Source organism: Bidens hawaiensis, unplaced genomic scaffold (genome assembly GCF_021521415.1).
Source record: "Bidens hawaiensis isolate Kalapana, Puna unplaced genomic scaffold, B.hawaiensis_p1.1 tig00025332_1, whole genome shotgun sequence".
NCBI classification, from domain to species: domain Eukaryota; kingdom Viridiplantae; phylum Streptophyta; class Magnoliopsida; order Asterales; family Asteraceae; genus Bidens; species Bidens hawaiensis.
Window position 1 is genome coordinate 150525 of NW_027494036.1, and position 15783 is coordinate 166307.

Sequence of the window (15783 nt, forward strand, 5' to 3'; positions counted from 1 at the left end):
TCCTAACCAAATTGTATGCAAAGGTTTGTGACCTATTTTAGATTTTGTACCAGGAACCAATTGTAATCGGTTATTTGCATGCTGATTTTTTATTCTAGTTGAAATTTGATTAATTGGTTTTAGAATTGTTGTCGACCAAAAACTGGTTCATTTAATAACCGATATTTTTAAAATCGGCCAACCGTTTTTTGCATCTCTACGTTCAAATGTTAGCACGGGTGTATGCTAGGGATGGTAGTGGGTTAGGTTTGGGAGGGGTTTATGTATTCTCAACCCTATAGTTGATTATAAAATCTTGTCACAACATGGCGGGTTTCTATCGGGTTCGCATGTTTCGGGTACACTCGTTAATTTATCAAAAAATATAGCACCAAACAAACTTGAGGTGCCCGATAGGTAGCGCCACAGCAATGGTCCATGGTCGTGAACACAACAGTGCAGACGAATCTAAAAGATAGAGGGTATTTGGGTAGTGAAAATTGAACAGTGATGGAGGTTGTGCACGTTATATTAAAATTGGAACTCTAGTTTTATTTTTAAGGATTGCATTAAACATTAATATTAGAATGTGGGGCCGGACTCAAACCTGTAACCTGCACTTTGAAACTCAATCCCGTTGCCAATTGAACCATTCTTCATTTCATTGTATTGGTTCAGTCCAAATTTTATTAATAGGTTCACTATAAATTTTTGTATAGCTACTCTAGTAAATTTTCAAAAGTTAACGGGTTCCTGTAAACATGTATCTATATAGGTAGGTTCGCCCCTATATATTGTTAGTATATGCTACATTTCATTGTAGACCACCTTACATGAATACAAGACAAACATGGAAGTTATAAATATCTATAATTTGTATAACAATCCAAGTAACCATCACATTTTTTTGGTATGTCAGCATACTATACCAAGCAACCATTGGTTTTGCTCGGTACACCTAGATAGACCGTCCCTTACCCGTTTTTTTAATTTGAACCAACCAATTTTAAGCCCACTTTTATCATCTTACTTGATATGCTCATTTCATCAAGCATGGCGGTATGAAAAGGCGTCTTGGAGCATTCTACCAACCCCCACAAGGACAAGTGTGGAAGAGATAGGAAGGAGGACGTTGTAGACATATAAGAAAGACTATGAGAGTTACAGTGTATCGTCACACAGTGTGAGGGAGAGCTAGATTGTTTCCGTGGAAAATGGAGGGCCATGGAATATGATAGATAAGGAGGTCTGTTCATGTGGCAATGCGTGGGCATCACCGAGGTAGGCGGTCTAAAAGCCTCTCGTGTTGTGTATCCACACTAAAGAATTTCGAGTCTAATCATGTATGTAAACAAACCCGTTTTATATAGTATGTTACTTGCATATATGGAATAGGTGCCTTAGAGCCTTCTGCCAAGCCTAACAAACCCAAGCGTGGAAGAGAGATAGGAGAGAGAGTAGCGTTGCAAATCTGGAATTCAAGGAGGGGGGGGCACTCGTCACAAATAACCTATGAGAGCTAGGTTGTTTATATGGAATAAGGGGGTCGTGGAATAGGAGAGATAACAAGGATGGCTCATGGGCCAGTGCCTCGTCGTCCCAAAAGAAGACGGTCTAATAACCTCTTGTGTTAAGTGTTATGTATGATTTGAATGATCAATAATAGGTTGTCTAATCATTTTATATCATTTTCTTGTTTTTATATTTCAAAATAATGTTAGTTCCACTTCCACATCAAACAATAAATGATTCCTATAGTCTCAAATGGTCATGTGGATACTGGGAAAAATATATTACATTTCCACAAGATAAAACAAGTGGTAGGTACAAAAACCAAATTTCATCAAACCACCTCTATAAATACACAAGCACCTCGCAACCCACCAAACCACCCACCACCCAATACCACTCCAAGTCAACAACTTTGACTTCTCAAGTTTCCCAAAATGCCCCTTGTGCTAACCCTAACCTCCATCTTCCTCCTATCTTCATCTCTGCCAATCATCTCCTCACTAACCGCATACGAAGCACTCGAGTCATACGGCTTCCCCGCAGGCCTTCTTCCCGTCGGAGTGACCGGGTACACCCTCGACGAAGAATCCGGCAAGTTCGAGGTGTACTTACCGGACACATGCTCTTATACCGTTCAAGGGTACAACCTTAAGTACAAGTCCACGATAAGTGGAGTCATAAGTCAAGACAAGATCAGCAGCTTGAAGGGTATAAGTGTCAAAGTGTTGTTTTTTTGGTTGGATATTGTGGAAGTGAGCCGCGATGGAGATGAGTTGTACTTGTCGGTTGGGATATTGTCGGCCGGGTTTGATATTAGTGGGTTTGTGGAGTCGCCGCAGTGTGGGTGTGGGTTTGACTGTAATGAGTTGTTAGGAAGTGTGGAGATTAAGGAAGATGGGAATGAGAAGATCATGGAGTTGAGTTCTGGTTTGTGAGTTGAGGAGCACGTGGAGCATTAACTAACGTTGGTTTTTAGATGATGGTGGGGGTTGTAACTTGTGAACCTAGCTGGTTTTATAATTATCAAGTTAGGTTTGTAATTGTAGCATTGTTATAATTAAGTCACATGGTTTGTGATTATATCTGGGACGGTGTGTACTTCGTAGTTTGAATAAGTTAATGACGTTTTATTATTTATTTAAAATATATATTGTTAGAAAAATCTTCATATGATCATATCAGAATGTGCAATTGAGGCCGGTGTTTGGGTTTTCTATAATGTGAGAGGAAATATTAATAAGTTACACATTTGTAACTTATGATTTTTCTTCATAAATTATAAAAACGTGAAAATAAAGAATCTCAAGGACCCAAACCGCCCCACAGACCATATTTGTTTTTGACTATCCAAAACAGTTGTGATTCTTTTCTATCATCCTGATTTGATCCTAACCACTTACAAAGTCAAAATCTTATCTAATACTCTAAATCACTAACCTAAGGTCCTTAAGGAAAATTAACTTTATTTTACATCAAACTTAACGTTTTGGCTTGTGATTGTTTTTGTGCTACATCTGGAGCCGAAGTTACAAGTCTTACAAGTAGCATTTTACCACATTGATTGTTCGTGTTCTTCTTTTATACATGGCACCATTAAGCTTTTTGCACTTAGGGCAACTGGGTTGCTATAAAGGGTTCACCTGTTTCTTTTATATTACAACCTTTACGTTTGTAGCATAGGTTTATCTTCTTTTGTTTGTACTAAACTTTAGCCCTGCTTGCGGTGCGCACATATGATGTATATACGTGTGAACCCTCGGGTGGGCAAAAGTGAAATTGCACTAATTTTGACGTTATTTTACTAATCTCGTGAAAATAACGTTAAAAGTGACGGACGGTTAATCAGGCATCATGTAGTGGCGTTGATAGCCGAAAGACAAGGGTACATGCACCGATCAGCCGGTGTCCCGATGATTGAGTGCTATGTGTCTTATGTCCAAGGCTTGATGCAAAACTACTATCGAGCCGAGGGTCTCACCGGAAGTAGCCTCTCCATCCTTATGGGGTAGAGGTAAGGCTGTCTACATCTTACCCTCCTCAGACCCTACTATAGCTTTGCTATTGGTGGGATATACTGAGTACGATGATGATGATGTTTGTACTAAACTTAGAGTACATCATAATTACACTATGATGTAATATATAATTACTTTACATGTATATATAATTATTCTTCTTGATTCTCATAATTAGCATGCTAATTTCATTTGTATTTGATTCAAACCCTTTAAATTATTATATATTAGAAAGGAAGTTTTACTTTGTACGTGCTTTTTTACTATTGCACTTGTACTATATTAGAAAGGAAGCTTTCTAAATTATGTGAGGGTGTATTTTGTTTTTTAAATGTTAATGTTCATGTGTAAATTTAAATAAACAATGATTATGATGTATAGTTTTTTAATATTTATTGAAATTAATTGTGATTGGAGGAGAAAGGAAATGCATTGATAAATGTATGAAAAAAATATTATTTACTTAAAAATAAGAAAGAAAAGATAGTGTTTTTTAGTGTAATTATAAATATGGAGATATATGATCTGCTCAGAATGCTCTTAGGGATCGTTTGGCTCATGAAATTGGAAATAGAATTTGAATTGGAATTTAAAGGGTTCCTTGAAAATTCAAAATGTGTTTGGTTTGTACATTTTGCTATGGAATTGGAATGTAAAAATACGTAAACAAACAAAATTACCCCTTAAGATTGAACAAATATAAAACAAAGGCAATTCACACATTGATCTACGCAATGATTGAAACATATAATTAATAAATTGAAACACATAAATTGATACACATACAGTAGTTGATACATTTGTATACAGAGGCGATGGTCGTCGGTGGCAGGTGGTGGTAGCAGAGGTGATGGTCGTTGGTGGCAGGTGGTAGTAGCAGTGGTGACTGTCGGTGGCAGGTGGGCGTGGGCGACGATCGATGACAGTGAGTTCTTCAATGGGTAGAAGTAGCATTTTGCCACATTGTTCATGTTCTTCTTTTATAGTTGGTGCCATTAGGCTTTTTGCGCTTAGGGCGGTTGGGCTGCTTAAACGCATAATTCTTAAATCCTTATCCAACTCTTTGATACCATTACGCCAAGTGCCTTAGTAAATGCGTTAAATTTTGATATGTGATTTAGAAACAAAATCCAAATTGTAAAAAACCTGAACCGAATGTCTTAAACCGGAACCAATTAGAAACCGGTTTGACGAAAACCGAACCCAATTCCAATCAGAAATACAGGGCCGAGACCAGCCAAAACCAAACAAAATCGGTCAAAATGAATCCTTCACTTTCTTCAAACCGGTCACAACCTGAACCCGAGTTTTGACTTTCGTTGACTTAAACCCGAACCAAACCGTATGTATGAGAAAAAAACCTCTTCGGCACACAGCAAGTCAAAGGTAAGAAGTGGCGGGCAAATCGTGCTGAGCACATACTCGCTATTATTTTTGATCTTCCTCAGGAAGCTTGCTTTTAAACACCCACTTCCTTCAACTTAAAAACCCCCCATTCTTCTTCTGCAACCATCTTCATGGCTAGCAAGCTCACAGTCGACCAACTCCGAGACGAACTCTCCAAACGAGGCCTCACCACCACCGGCATCAAAACCACACTGGTACCACTAACTAACTTTGTGCGCTTTTTTATTTCATTACCAAATAATCAAATGTTAAACCCCAGACTCACATTTGTCCAGGTTAAAAGGCTTGAATCTGCAATTCGTAACGAGTCCGTTCCTGTTACGGATTCAAATTCTAGGTTAGAAAAGCGACCGAGGGAAACAGACGATTTGAAATGCGAGAATAATCAGAAAATTAGGGCTGTTGATGATTTAAGGAGGTTGAGTGTTAAGCAGTTGCGTGAAGAAGCCTCCGCTCGTGGTGTTTCGACTTCGGGATCGAAGAAAGAACTTATAGAGACGCTGTGTGGAGATGCGGAAACAAATGATCCGAGTATCGGTGAAGGTAACGGCATATTTTTTGCTTTACTGAGATTGTTTTTGAACAAATAGATAAATATATGGAGAAAGTTTTGCGTGAGTTACTTGTTTATCAAGAATTTCTTAAGGGAAAGGGGGCACATACTCTTAAGTAACATGCTTTACTCTTAAGGTACATTTTAGTTCATGTTATGTAGTTCTTTAGATTTAAGTAACATCCAGCTTCTCGCACTAGCTAGTACAGTCACCTTTGCCTTCTAGGAGCCATAGTTGTCGAAGGCGCTTAAAAAGCGAGGGCCTGAGACAAGCAACATAAACATACCATTTTTGGGATTTTAGACAGGTTGGCCATTTTATATATTTTTTAGACCAGTTTGCCTGGAAATTGTAGAATTTTGTCTGGTTGTTCATAGACATTCGCCTTAGGCGATGCGCACATGTCAGCTTTTGGGACCAAAGCATCTTGGAGCGCTCACGCTATTTTAAACCAAGGGTGGTATTGGAGGTGGACATTAAAAAATATGAGATTAATCGTGTTACATACATAAGCTTTAGATTTTGTAACATGTTTTGGAAACTGATACGACTCCATCTTATCAGCGGGTTGACCCAGCGGTTCAGTTACCTTGACCTAGTCAATCAGGATCAAAGGTTTAGGACCGAATTAGTGGGGGGTGGACTGCTGACTGTTAGGGGCTGAATGTTAGGAGGCATTAATTGCCAAAATTATGTTTTAAGTAGTCCATTTCTTGTTCTAGTTTTCTTTGTCTTGTTTATTTATTTATTCTATTTTTTATTATCAACTGATTCTTGTGTCGGAGATTACCCTCTCTCGAATAGGGCCAACTATCTTAGTTTTTCAATAAAATCAATCTTTCAGTTTATGGTATATCTATCAGAATCCTGTATTTATATTGTTATGGTGGCTTCAGAGATTGAAGAGCAAAAAGATTCAAATGAGAACAAGAAGGAAAAGCTAGTTACAGCTACAAAGAAAGGTTCCGCTGTATTGGATCAATGGATACCGGATCATATTAAATCTCAATACCATGTACTGCAACAGGTAATATTTACCTTTGTTCAAAAAAACAAAGTTTTATCACACTACTGCAGTATATTCTATTTATCATATAAACTTTAAATGCAGGGTGATGATATTTATGATGCTACATTGAATCAAACAAATGTTGGAGCTAACAATAACAAGTTTTATATCATACAAGCACTAGGTTACTAATTACTTCCCAATTCTTTTATTATAATAAAACAATTAAACATATAACCTAACTATGTTGTTAACTATATATATTTAACTGAATTATATGCAGAATCAGATGATGGTTCTACATATATGGTTTACAATAGATGGGGAAGGGTTGGTGTGAAGGGTCAAGATAAGTTGCATGGTCCCTACACGTGCGTACAGCCAGCATTAGATGAGTTTGAACAAAAGTTCTATGCGAAAACAAAGAACTGTTGGTCGGACCATAAAGCTTTTGTTTCTCACCCCAAGTGTTATACTTGGTTGGAAATGGATTATAATGAAGCAGGGATGGAAACCACTGTGAGTTGATTTAAATATTTAAGTTGATCGCATTTTTATAGTTAATTTTGATGTTATTTAGAGGTTTTATGATTTTGTGCAGGCTCAAGAAAAGGTTAGCACTAAATTGGAAATTCAGCCTCGGGAAACGAAATTAGAGGCGCGTGTTGCAAAGTTCATTTCTCTTATTTGTAATGTTAGTATGATGAAGCAGCAAATGATGGAAATAGGTATTGTGCTTGCTGACATGGCAATTTGCATTCTGTTTTTATCCTTGTGACTGGAAATTGTGTTCTAGGTTACAATGCTGAGAAGTTGCCACTTGGCAAGCTAAGCAAAGCTACAATTTTGAAGGTTAGTTATTTCAATTATTTAAGGTTACTTTCATCTTTTAGTTCACGATTCCGGTTCACTTATTACTTTAGCATATAAATATATGATCCTATAAATATGATATTTGCCATGCTGCAATAGTTTTCTCTATGAAAATGTTTTGCCCTTTTAATGCGTTTATGATGATAGCATGATTAACATTATTGAAACACTAGGGATATGAGGTTCTGAAGAGAGTTGCTGATGTCATTGGTCAATATGATAGAGAAATGCTTGAGCAATTAAGTGGGTATGTACCAGAGTTATTAATTTTCTTGTGATTATAAGGTTTTATATTTTTAAGGTTTCATAATAAGCTTTATTTTATTTTGCAGAGAATTTTACACAGTTATTCCCCATGATTTTGGTTTTAAAAAGATGCGAGAGTTAATTATTGATACCCCCCAAAAGTTAAAACGCAAGCTGGAAATGGTCTCTCTCTCACTATATATGTGTGTGTGTGTGTGTGTTTAGGCCGTGTGATGATTGCTATATGTTGGTTTTTTGAAAGGTTGAAGCTCTTGGTGAAATTGAGGTGGCAACAAAATTGCTTGAGGACAATACTGGGGGCCAGGTAATATTTTAAATTTTCACATGTAAACTAATTCAATTTGAAATATTTATCTTTCATTGCAACAGGGAGACCCATTGTATTCATGTTATGAAAGACTTTCTTGTGAATTGACACCCGTAGAAACTGATTCCAAAGAATTTCACATGGTCAGTTTGCTTCTTCTACCCTCTTATAAATAATAAGCTGCTAACCATCTTTAATTGTTTGTACTTATGCATAATCTTTCTTTAATCATCATTAGATTGCAAAGTACATGAAGAACACTCATGCAAAGACACATACAAACTACAGTGTTGAAATTGTTCAGATTTTTAAAACCTCAAGGCACGGAGAAACTGACCGTTTCAGCAAGGTTCTAAAAATATCTTCATATATTTAAATCATAAATTTTGATTATTTTGGTTCTAATGATATTACTGCATATCAAACAGTTCTCAGATACCAAAAATAGGATGCTGTTGTGGCATGGTTCTCGGCTTGCAAATTGGACGGGAATCTTGTCTCAAGGTCATTATTATCCATTTATTAATATATTTTGTTCAAAAATGACTAAATGTTGTTCAATAACAAAATACTAGGTTTGCGAATTGCGCCACCAGAAGCACCAGTAACAGGCTACATGTTTGGAAAAGGTGTTTATTTTGCTGACATGTTTTCAAAAAGTGCAAATTATTGTTGTGCATCGCAACAGTCTTCTTCTGGTGTGCTGCTTTTGTGTGAGGTTGTTTATCTTCTATAAATAATATTATTTCATTTAACTTAATGTTCCGTTTGTTGATCAGTTATGATTTCGTTGTAAATCAGGTCGCACTTGGTGACATGGCTGAGCTACTAGAAGCCAATTATGATGCTGACAAATTGCCACAAGGGAAATTGAGGTTTTACTATTGATCCTATTTTGGCTTTTGTTGACTAACTATTAATTAAGAATTTCTAAAGGTTAAATAATATTTGGATGGTTGCAGCACAAAAGGAGTTGGGGCGACTGCACCGGATATGTCTGAGACTGAGACTCTTGAAGACGGTGTTGTGGTTCCACTAGGACGGCCTAAAAAGCAGCTGAGTACAAAGGTGCGTTTAATTAACCGGTTTTGTCCTTATATTATTTAGTTATTTAATAAATAGAGTTATTAATAGGGATTTATGTTTTTGAGTGTTCTATCGTTTCATGCAGGCCAGTTTATTATACAACGAGTATATTGCTTACAATGTGGACCAGATCAGGATGCGCCATGTTGTTCATGTTAATTTTAATTTCAAGAGGTAATCGTTAGCGACTTCAGGTTTTCTTTTTTTGCCGTTATGCTTTCTGAGGGGTTTGTTTTACTATGAGAGTCCCATGTTTTGAGATTACGGCTAAATCATTGTGGGATATGCAGTTAGTTTTGGTGTAACATATGTAAATGTTGTGTTTTGGGATTGTAATTGGTGTTTTGCCTTGCGTATGCTGGGTATGCACACAATGCAAATGTCAATGTTCCGTTATACTATAGTCTAAAAACATTCTCGTGTTAAAGAACTAGAATGAGCTTTGACTGTAGCCGTTTAGTATCTCACTTAAAAACATGGGTTATGACAATGTCAACGAGTGCGTGGGCTATGTCAGCATCAAAAATAAGTTTGTGATTACAAACCAAGATCTGATGACATGTTTGCTATTTTGTGTACAAACAAATACATATATATGAAAGTGTTCTATTGAAAGTTAGACACGAGGGAAATGCTGTAAGCCTAAAATATCTTATTTTTCTTCTTTTAGAACGGCGATTTGCTTGTATTTAGGCTAACGCACTTTCTAAATTTGGAGAGTCCCAATGCCCCATTCTGGCTAGACTATGTTGTCTTAACCGGACTCACGCTGGTTGCAGAGTTTGACTTGGGCGTTCTCTCGATAAACCAGACCGCCGACTGGCACTCGACAATCTTTGTGCCACAATAAGAGCAAAACTCTCTGGCGTAACATGCGGTGGGACGAAAACCCAAGTGGACTCAGGGTTCGAATTGACAAACTTTGTACAAGTCTTAGCTCAAATCCTTTATTGTCAATATCTACCTAAAAGTGGCATAAGTGAGACGAACTTGAGTCTCTATTGAATAACTCAAGCCTACTGTCACTAGCCACAAGTGGGGGATAAATATATTCTCTCATCTTTTAATCTTCACTACTATAATTATAGGCAAACACATGTAAACTGTTGATATGTCATAAGAGACAAACTAATTGAAAATCTAATTCACCACACAAATATTTGAAGTTAAATAAATCGAAAAGTGCAAAATTTATTTCTAGTAACTTGGAGTGCACACGAGCCGAGCCCAAGCTTGACTAGGCTCGAGCTCGGCTCGCTTAACTCACATAAAGCTCGAGCTCGTTTCGATCTCTATCTCTAAAACTTGAGTCTGGCTCGTAAGTACTCTTTCATGCTCGAGTTTAGCTAGTTACATATAATATTTTCCATTACAATACCATATACAACATAATATATTATTTAGGTATATTCCATAACATTACTATTAATTAATAATTATTATATATTATAAAAAAATATATAAATGATAGGCTCGCGAGCTGACTCGAACCTAATAAATGAAGCTTGAAGTTGAGCTTGTTTAAAAACGAGCTCATTTTTAGGCTCAAGCTCGGGCTTGCTTAGACTCATTTCAATCGAGTTTTTTTCACAAGCAATTTTCAATAGCTCGGCTCCCTTGCATCCAAATAAAATTACAAATTGAATGAAGATACAAGGACTAATTCTGTAAATACTTTTATAACCGTAAAAGTAAATATAAAGTCACAATACACGAATCAAGCACTCTTTCTTTCGCATCGATAACCTGAAGCAGTGCTACCGCCGCCGCCGCCACCACGTCAATCGCCGTCGTAACAATAAGAATAAGAAGATGGCGGAGACGAAACGGAATAGGAACGTAGGTCCGGCTAACAGGAAGAAGAAGAAGAATAAACAAAGCAACTGGAAAAAAGGACCTCATTTACCTAACGCTCTGCAAAAACAACTGGATGCACTAAACCCTAGAAACGACGACGACGACGAAGAAATCATCCGGTCTGATGACGACTTGTACGAGTACGAAGAGAAGCTTCCGGAAGAAGAGTCCAAGAAGAATCGAAGATACGATCCTGTTGAAAACTTCGAGTATGAGCTACCCGAGGATTTTGAGGTAATCATGTCATTACACTTTTATTGCTTTTTGCTTATTATTTCTGGTTATATGTTTGTGAATGAATTAAGTATGATTAAATTTTGCTGATAATTTTGAATGATTGGTTTAGTTTTTTTTTTTCAAATTCATAATAGTTATAAATTACTTGCTTCAGGTTGGTAATAAGTGTGAATTATTTGTTTAGTTTTGCCTCTAATTGATGAGTTATTTGGAGAAATAAGTTGAAGGTCCATTAAAACTGTTAGAAGCATCTTCGTGGTCACCCTAAGTGGGGGTTGTACCCCCGTCACGTCCGGAAGTAGGCGGAAACCAAAGATGTCCAAAACCTCATCTTCGGTTGATCCAGAAACGCCAACGTCTGATGCTCAAAACTTCGCTATAAACGATAATTATTTCGTGGAATATGAGGAGGATGAGCTCCCTCGACCGCTCAGCATAAGAGGTGGTGGAAAGGGGAAACGACTAAGTCGCAATCGGCAGATGTGGGTGTCGAATTGAAAGACTAATTCGAAGAAATGAACCGTCGACTCCAAGATATGTGCGACCTGTAATAACTCGGTTCTGGCCCAAGTTTTTATTTTTATTTATAAATGTTTAATTAGTTTTTGATTAAGGTTTGATATTATAAGAACATTGTTCTTTGAACCTTTGGTTTGTTTATTCGTCTTTGATTATCATGAGCGTCTTGAGCCATTGATCGCTTTCAAAACTGCAGCATAGCCTCTGAATCATTCAGCATATTTCTAAAACTTAACCATCAAGAGGTGTCTTTTTAATGAACTAAACACATTGTACTTCTGAACGATTAAGAAGTAGCCTCTTATTGGACTCCTTAGGAGGCTACCAAACAGCCCCTGTTCATTTTGATTGAATTGAGATTTGTGATTGTTAGGCAATGTTGTTCTTAAGAATGTAAAAAATCTTAAATTTAGCAACTAGTAAGATGCTTTGTGCTGACTCATCAGTTTGACACACATATTTTATGTTTGCATGTTGCTTTTTATTAACAGGATGAAGATGTAGCATCTGATGACGAAGATGGAGATGAAGGATTCAAGAAAGAAGACTGTGATGACAATGATGAAGATGAAGAAGATGATGATGGTGATGATTATGATGACAAGAAGCATGCAAGAATGTTGCAAGATATCACTGGATTACCTGGTGCTGCTTTTGAAGGTGGTTTATTTTTTCAAGCACCTTCGCCTATAGCCTCTAAATTCAAATTATAATTATGTTATAACTTTACAGGCAAGAAGAAGAAAAGTAATGTTATAGTATATGAATCATACCCGGAAGCTGAAAGCAATCCAACCCATGATATCAATAATGATGGGCGTGTTACCATTGATGATTTTTTAAACCCCCTTCACGGGAAATCCGGATTTAGCAAACTTAGAAAAGATGCTGCAAGACTCGATAAAAAGTCGAAGTCAATATTACCCCCACTTCCAAAACCGCAGCAAGAAAAAATTGATAGGAAAACTGCTTATATTCAAACAAAGAAGCGACTTACTGAGTATGAGCCTTTAGTGAAGGAAAACCGAGAAAGACGTACTATTTACTTTAATGAAGATATAGATCTCGGCAATTCGACTGTCGGTGCAATAGTTTCTGAGTTTAGGCCTCGAACCGACTTTGAAAAGAAAATGGATTTGTTGATAAATGCTAAAGAACTTTCGGATGCTCATCAGGGTGACGGTGCACGGCTTTTAGAACTTAACCAGGTATACTTTTTACCAGCTCTTGATTTTATGTTCGTTTATTTACTAAACGAACGGATGTATGTCGCTTACATTTTTTGTTACATTCATTTATGTTTGTTAGTTTATATGTGTTTTAAGTTTGTTAGCTTAGGCTCATTAATATATCTATTTATTTATTTTCGCTCATTACAATCAAGTCTAGTTTTAATAACTCTTTAGGCCCAACACACTGTTTTTACATTACTTTTAACTTTTTAGCTCAGTTATGTTCATTCGTTTATGTTCGTGAACCGTTCATTTATTTTCATAATGAACGAACATAAATGAACATGAACAAGAAAACCCTGTTTGTTTAATTGTTTGTGTCAATTTGTTTGTTTGGTTACATTTAAAATGAATGAGCACGAACATGCTTCGTTTTTTTGTTTTCGTTTGGGTCGTTTGCGAGCCCGCGTGACGCTGTACACAAAAATGTGTTTTGGCTTTTATGACATTGTAACTTTGACCAGGTATCAGCAGAGGACGTGAAGGAACGACAAGACCGTTTTGCTAAAATGCGTAATCTTCTATTCCGTCACGAACTAAAGTCGAAAAGGATTAAACATATAAAATCCAAAACTTATCGTCGGTTATTAAAGAAGGATAAATCAAAAGTGGGGTCCACTGATACTGAAATGGACCCTGAAGTTGCTAAAGAACTTGCAGTGAAGCAGGAGTTTAAACGAGCCGAGGTAATAATAACCAAAAATCACCTCTTTTCTTAAAAAGATTAAAATAATTGCAACTTTAATTTATTATCTTTGTTTAATTACAGGAACGTATGACTTTAAAGCACAAGAACACATCTAAATGGGCCAAACGAATCAAGAAACGTGGTTTTGATGTTCAAGATGATGGAACACGTGCTGCTATATCAGAACAGCTTCAACAACATGCTCTTTTAACTAGAAAAAGAAATTCAATGCATGAGGATGATGATAGTAGTGATGCCAGCATGGATGATGATGACGATGATGATGATGTCATCTCGGGAGATGATGATGATGAGGCATCAAAGTTAAAATTCTTAGAAAATGGAAAGAAGAGAACACTTGAACTATTAGAAGAAGACGATGACACACCTAAATCAGGACTCCTTTCTTTACCTTTCATGGTAAAACTTATTTCATTTATATTTTTTTAAATAAATAAAATATATTTTAACTAATCTGTTTGCGTAGGCTCGTGGGCAGAAGAAGAAAAAAGATGCAGCGGATGAAGAAGCAAGACTTGCTTTACAAGAATTTGAATCTTCTTTAAAACAGTTGGAGGGTGATGATGATTTAAATAATAATATTGGTTCAGTTGGTGGTAGAAAGGTCTTTGGTGCTCAAAAGAAACCGGTGCCACAATCCAAGATTAAGGTAAATAACAAAGAAAAAGATAATTACTTTGATAATTCGGAGAGTGAAGATGATGCTGACATCACGGAAGACGTTAAGGATAAACGTGACCAGATTATTACAAAGAAAGATGTCCCTATCGACACTAATATTCTTCGCGAGGAATCTGAAGTCGGACATGATCCATTGTTTGATGACATCAGCAAAGTTTCAGGACCAAAGATTGCATATGAAGTTTCTCTTTTCTCAACCAATACCTCAAAGAAGGTACACTTAGATACTTAAGTCATGTGAAGTTTGCAATAAAAGATTTATCTTTTTGTTTTAAACAATGTTGTTATGTTATGTAGAAGAGGAGTATGAAGGATGATGATTCTAATCAGGTAAAAAGCGAGAAAAAAGCTAAAGCCAACAAGTCGAAGGCTAAAGCCAAGAAGTCAAAGGTTGCAGAGTTGGCTTCTAACAAGGAAACAGACATAGAGGTAGCATAATAACACCATTACATGTTTAATATGTTATTGGTTTTGAATTCTTTCAACTTTTATTATAATATTCGGTTAATATGAAGCATGGAGATGAAGATAGTGATACCGATGGTGAGACGCGAATGGTAGATGGAGTTATAACATCGGGTACGGATTATGAATTACCATCACAAGACGATCTCATAAAGCGTGCGTTTGCGGGTGATGACGTGGAGGGAGATTTTGAAATGGCAAAACAAGAAGTTATGAATGAGGAAAACCCGGAACCTGAAAAGCCTGTTTTACTTCCCGGGTGGGGCGACTGGACCCACAAACAGAAAAAGAGAGGGTTACCGGCCTGGATGGTGGAAGAACATGAAAGAGCCAAAAGGAAGAGGGATGAAGATCTTAAAAAAAGACCTGACGCACACCTTAAACATGTTATTATATCAGAAAAGGTCGATAAAAAGGTAAAGCAATTAAGCCTTTTATTTTGTGAACTTATAAAAAGTTTACGAAATTAATGAATGTTGTATTTTTGTAGGCGGAAAAGTTGCAAATGAAGGTGTTACCTTATCCGTTTAAGAACAAGGAGCATTTTGAACAGAGTAATCGGATGCCTCTTGGGCCGGAGTTTAACCCTGCAACCGCACTTGGGGCACTTAATCAGCCTGAAGTATGTTTATCTTTTTCATTTTTATTATACTTATATAATATGCATGTTTGGATGTTATTTGATTATTTGTTTTTTATTTACATTATTAAAAGGTGGTGAAGAAGCCTGGTGTGAGCATACAACCAATCAAGTTGAAGAAGGGAAAGAAGTAAACATGGGAGAGTTGACAGTACGTGTTGAAGAGGATGATGGTTACGGCCTTGGGCTTTGACTTTCAGGTAGACCTAGTTTGGAAAAGTGAAGATGCAATTCATTTTTTTTATATTTATATTCTGTTTAGCAGTTTCTGGGATTTTGACCTACCCAACAGTAAGAAAGAAAAGAGAAGTGATGATATATTAATGTTTATTATGTTTTTAATTACATTACGGATGAGTTTATTTTTATTTTGATAACCGGTTGTATTTTTTTGCCGAATGTTACATCAAAGCAGTTTTTTAAGCTACGTAGAA

General features: G+C 36.6%; 3 protein-coding genes across 3 annotated transcripts; all 3 read left to right on the top strand.

Moving 5' to 3' along the window:
• Positions 1 to 1925: 1925 nt before the first annotated feature.
• On the top strand, positions 1926 to 2426 carry LOC143571296 (uncharacterized protein At5g01610-like). The gene has a single exon (XM_077056757.1). It carries the CDS (start codon positions 1926 to 1928, stop codon positions 2424 to 2426), a length of 501 nt encoding a protein of 166 aa, XP_076912872.1.
• A 2582-nt stretch (positions 2427 to 5008) lies between these two features.
• Positions 5009 to 9388, top strand: LOC143571278 (poly [ADP-ribose] polymerase 2-like). The gene is made up of 17 exons (XM_077056744.1): positions 5009 to 5107; positions 5189 to 5456; positions 6364 to 6494; positions 6579 to 6660; positions 6760 to 6995; positions 7078 to 7204; positions 7273 to 7328; positions 7523 to 7596; positions 7682 to 7778; positions 7858 to 7920; positions 7986 to 8066; positions 8162 to 8272; positions 8352 to 8427; positions 8499 to 8641; positions 8725 to 8798; positions 8886 to 8991; positions 9095 to 9388. The coding sequence occupies exons 1-17, from the start codon at positions 5024 to 5026 to the stop codon at positions 9185 to 9187; spliced, it is 1902 nt and encodes a 633-aa protein (XP_076912859.1). The 5' UTR covers positions 5009 to 5023; the 3' UTR covers positions 9188 to 9388.
• A 1433-nt stretch (positions 9389 to 10821) lies between these two features.
• Positions 10822 to 15492, top strand: LOC143571290 (U3 small nucleolar RNA-associated protein 14-like). Its single transcript, XM_077056753.1, has 10 exons — positions 10822 to 11100; positions 12114 to 12282; positions 12355 to 12830; positions 13319 to 13540; positions 13624 to 13962; positions 14030 to 14458; positions 14542 to 14673; positions 14760 to 15125; positions 15200 to 15331; positions 15424 to 15492. Exons 1-10 carry the CDS (start codon positions 10822 to 10824, stop codon positions 15481 to 15483), a joined length of 2604 nt encoding a protein of 867 aa, XP_076912868.1. The 3' UTR covers positions 15484 to 15492.
• Positions 15493 to 15783: the final 291 nt, after the last annotated feature.

Bases quoted from the DNA above. Each gene is read 5' to 3' on its own strand.
- LOC143571296 (XM_077056757.1), top strand. From the start codon at position 1,926: ATGCCCCTTGTGCTAACCCTAACCTCCATCTTCCTCCTATCTTCATCT.
- LOC143571278 (XM_077056744.1), top strand. From the start codon at position 5,024: ATGGCTAGCAAGCTCACAGTCGACCAACTCCGAGACGAACTCTCCAAA. The intron at 7,329-7,522 runs GTTAGTTATTTC...TTGAAACACTAG, and splicing joins GCAAAGCTACAATTTTGAAG to GGATATGAGGTTCTGAAGAG. The intron at 7,921-7,985 runs GTAATATTTTAA...TCATTGCAACAG, and splicing joins AGGACAATACTGGGGGCCAG to GGAGACCCATTGTATTCATG.
- LOC143571290 (XM_077056753.1), top strand. From the start codon at position 10,822: ATGGCGGAGACGAAACGGAATAGGAACGTAGGTCCGGCTAACAGGAAG. The intron at 11,101-12,113 runs GTAATCATGTCA...TTTTATTAACAG, and splicing joins AGCTACCCGAGGATTTTGAG to GATGAAGATGTAGCATCTGA. The intron at 14,674-14,759 runs GTAGCATAATAA...GTTAATATGAAG, and splicing joins ACAAGGAAACAGACATAGAG to CATGGAGATGAAGATAGTGA.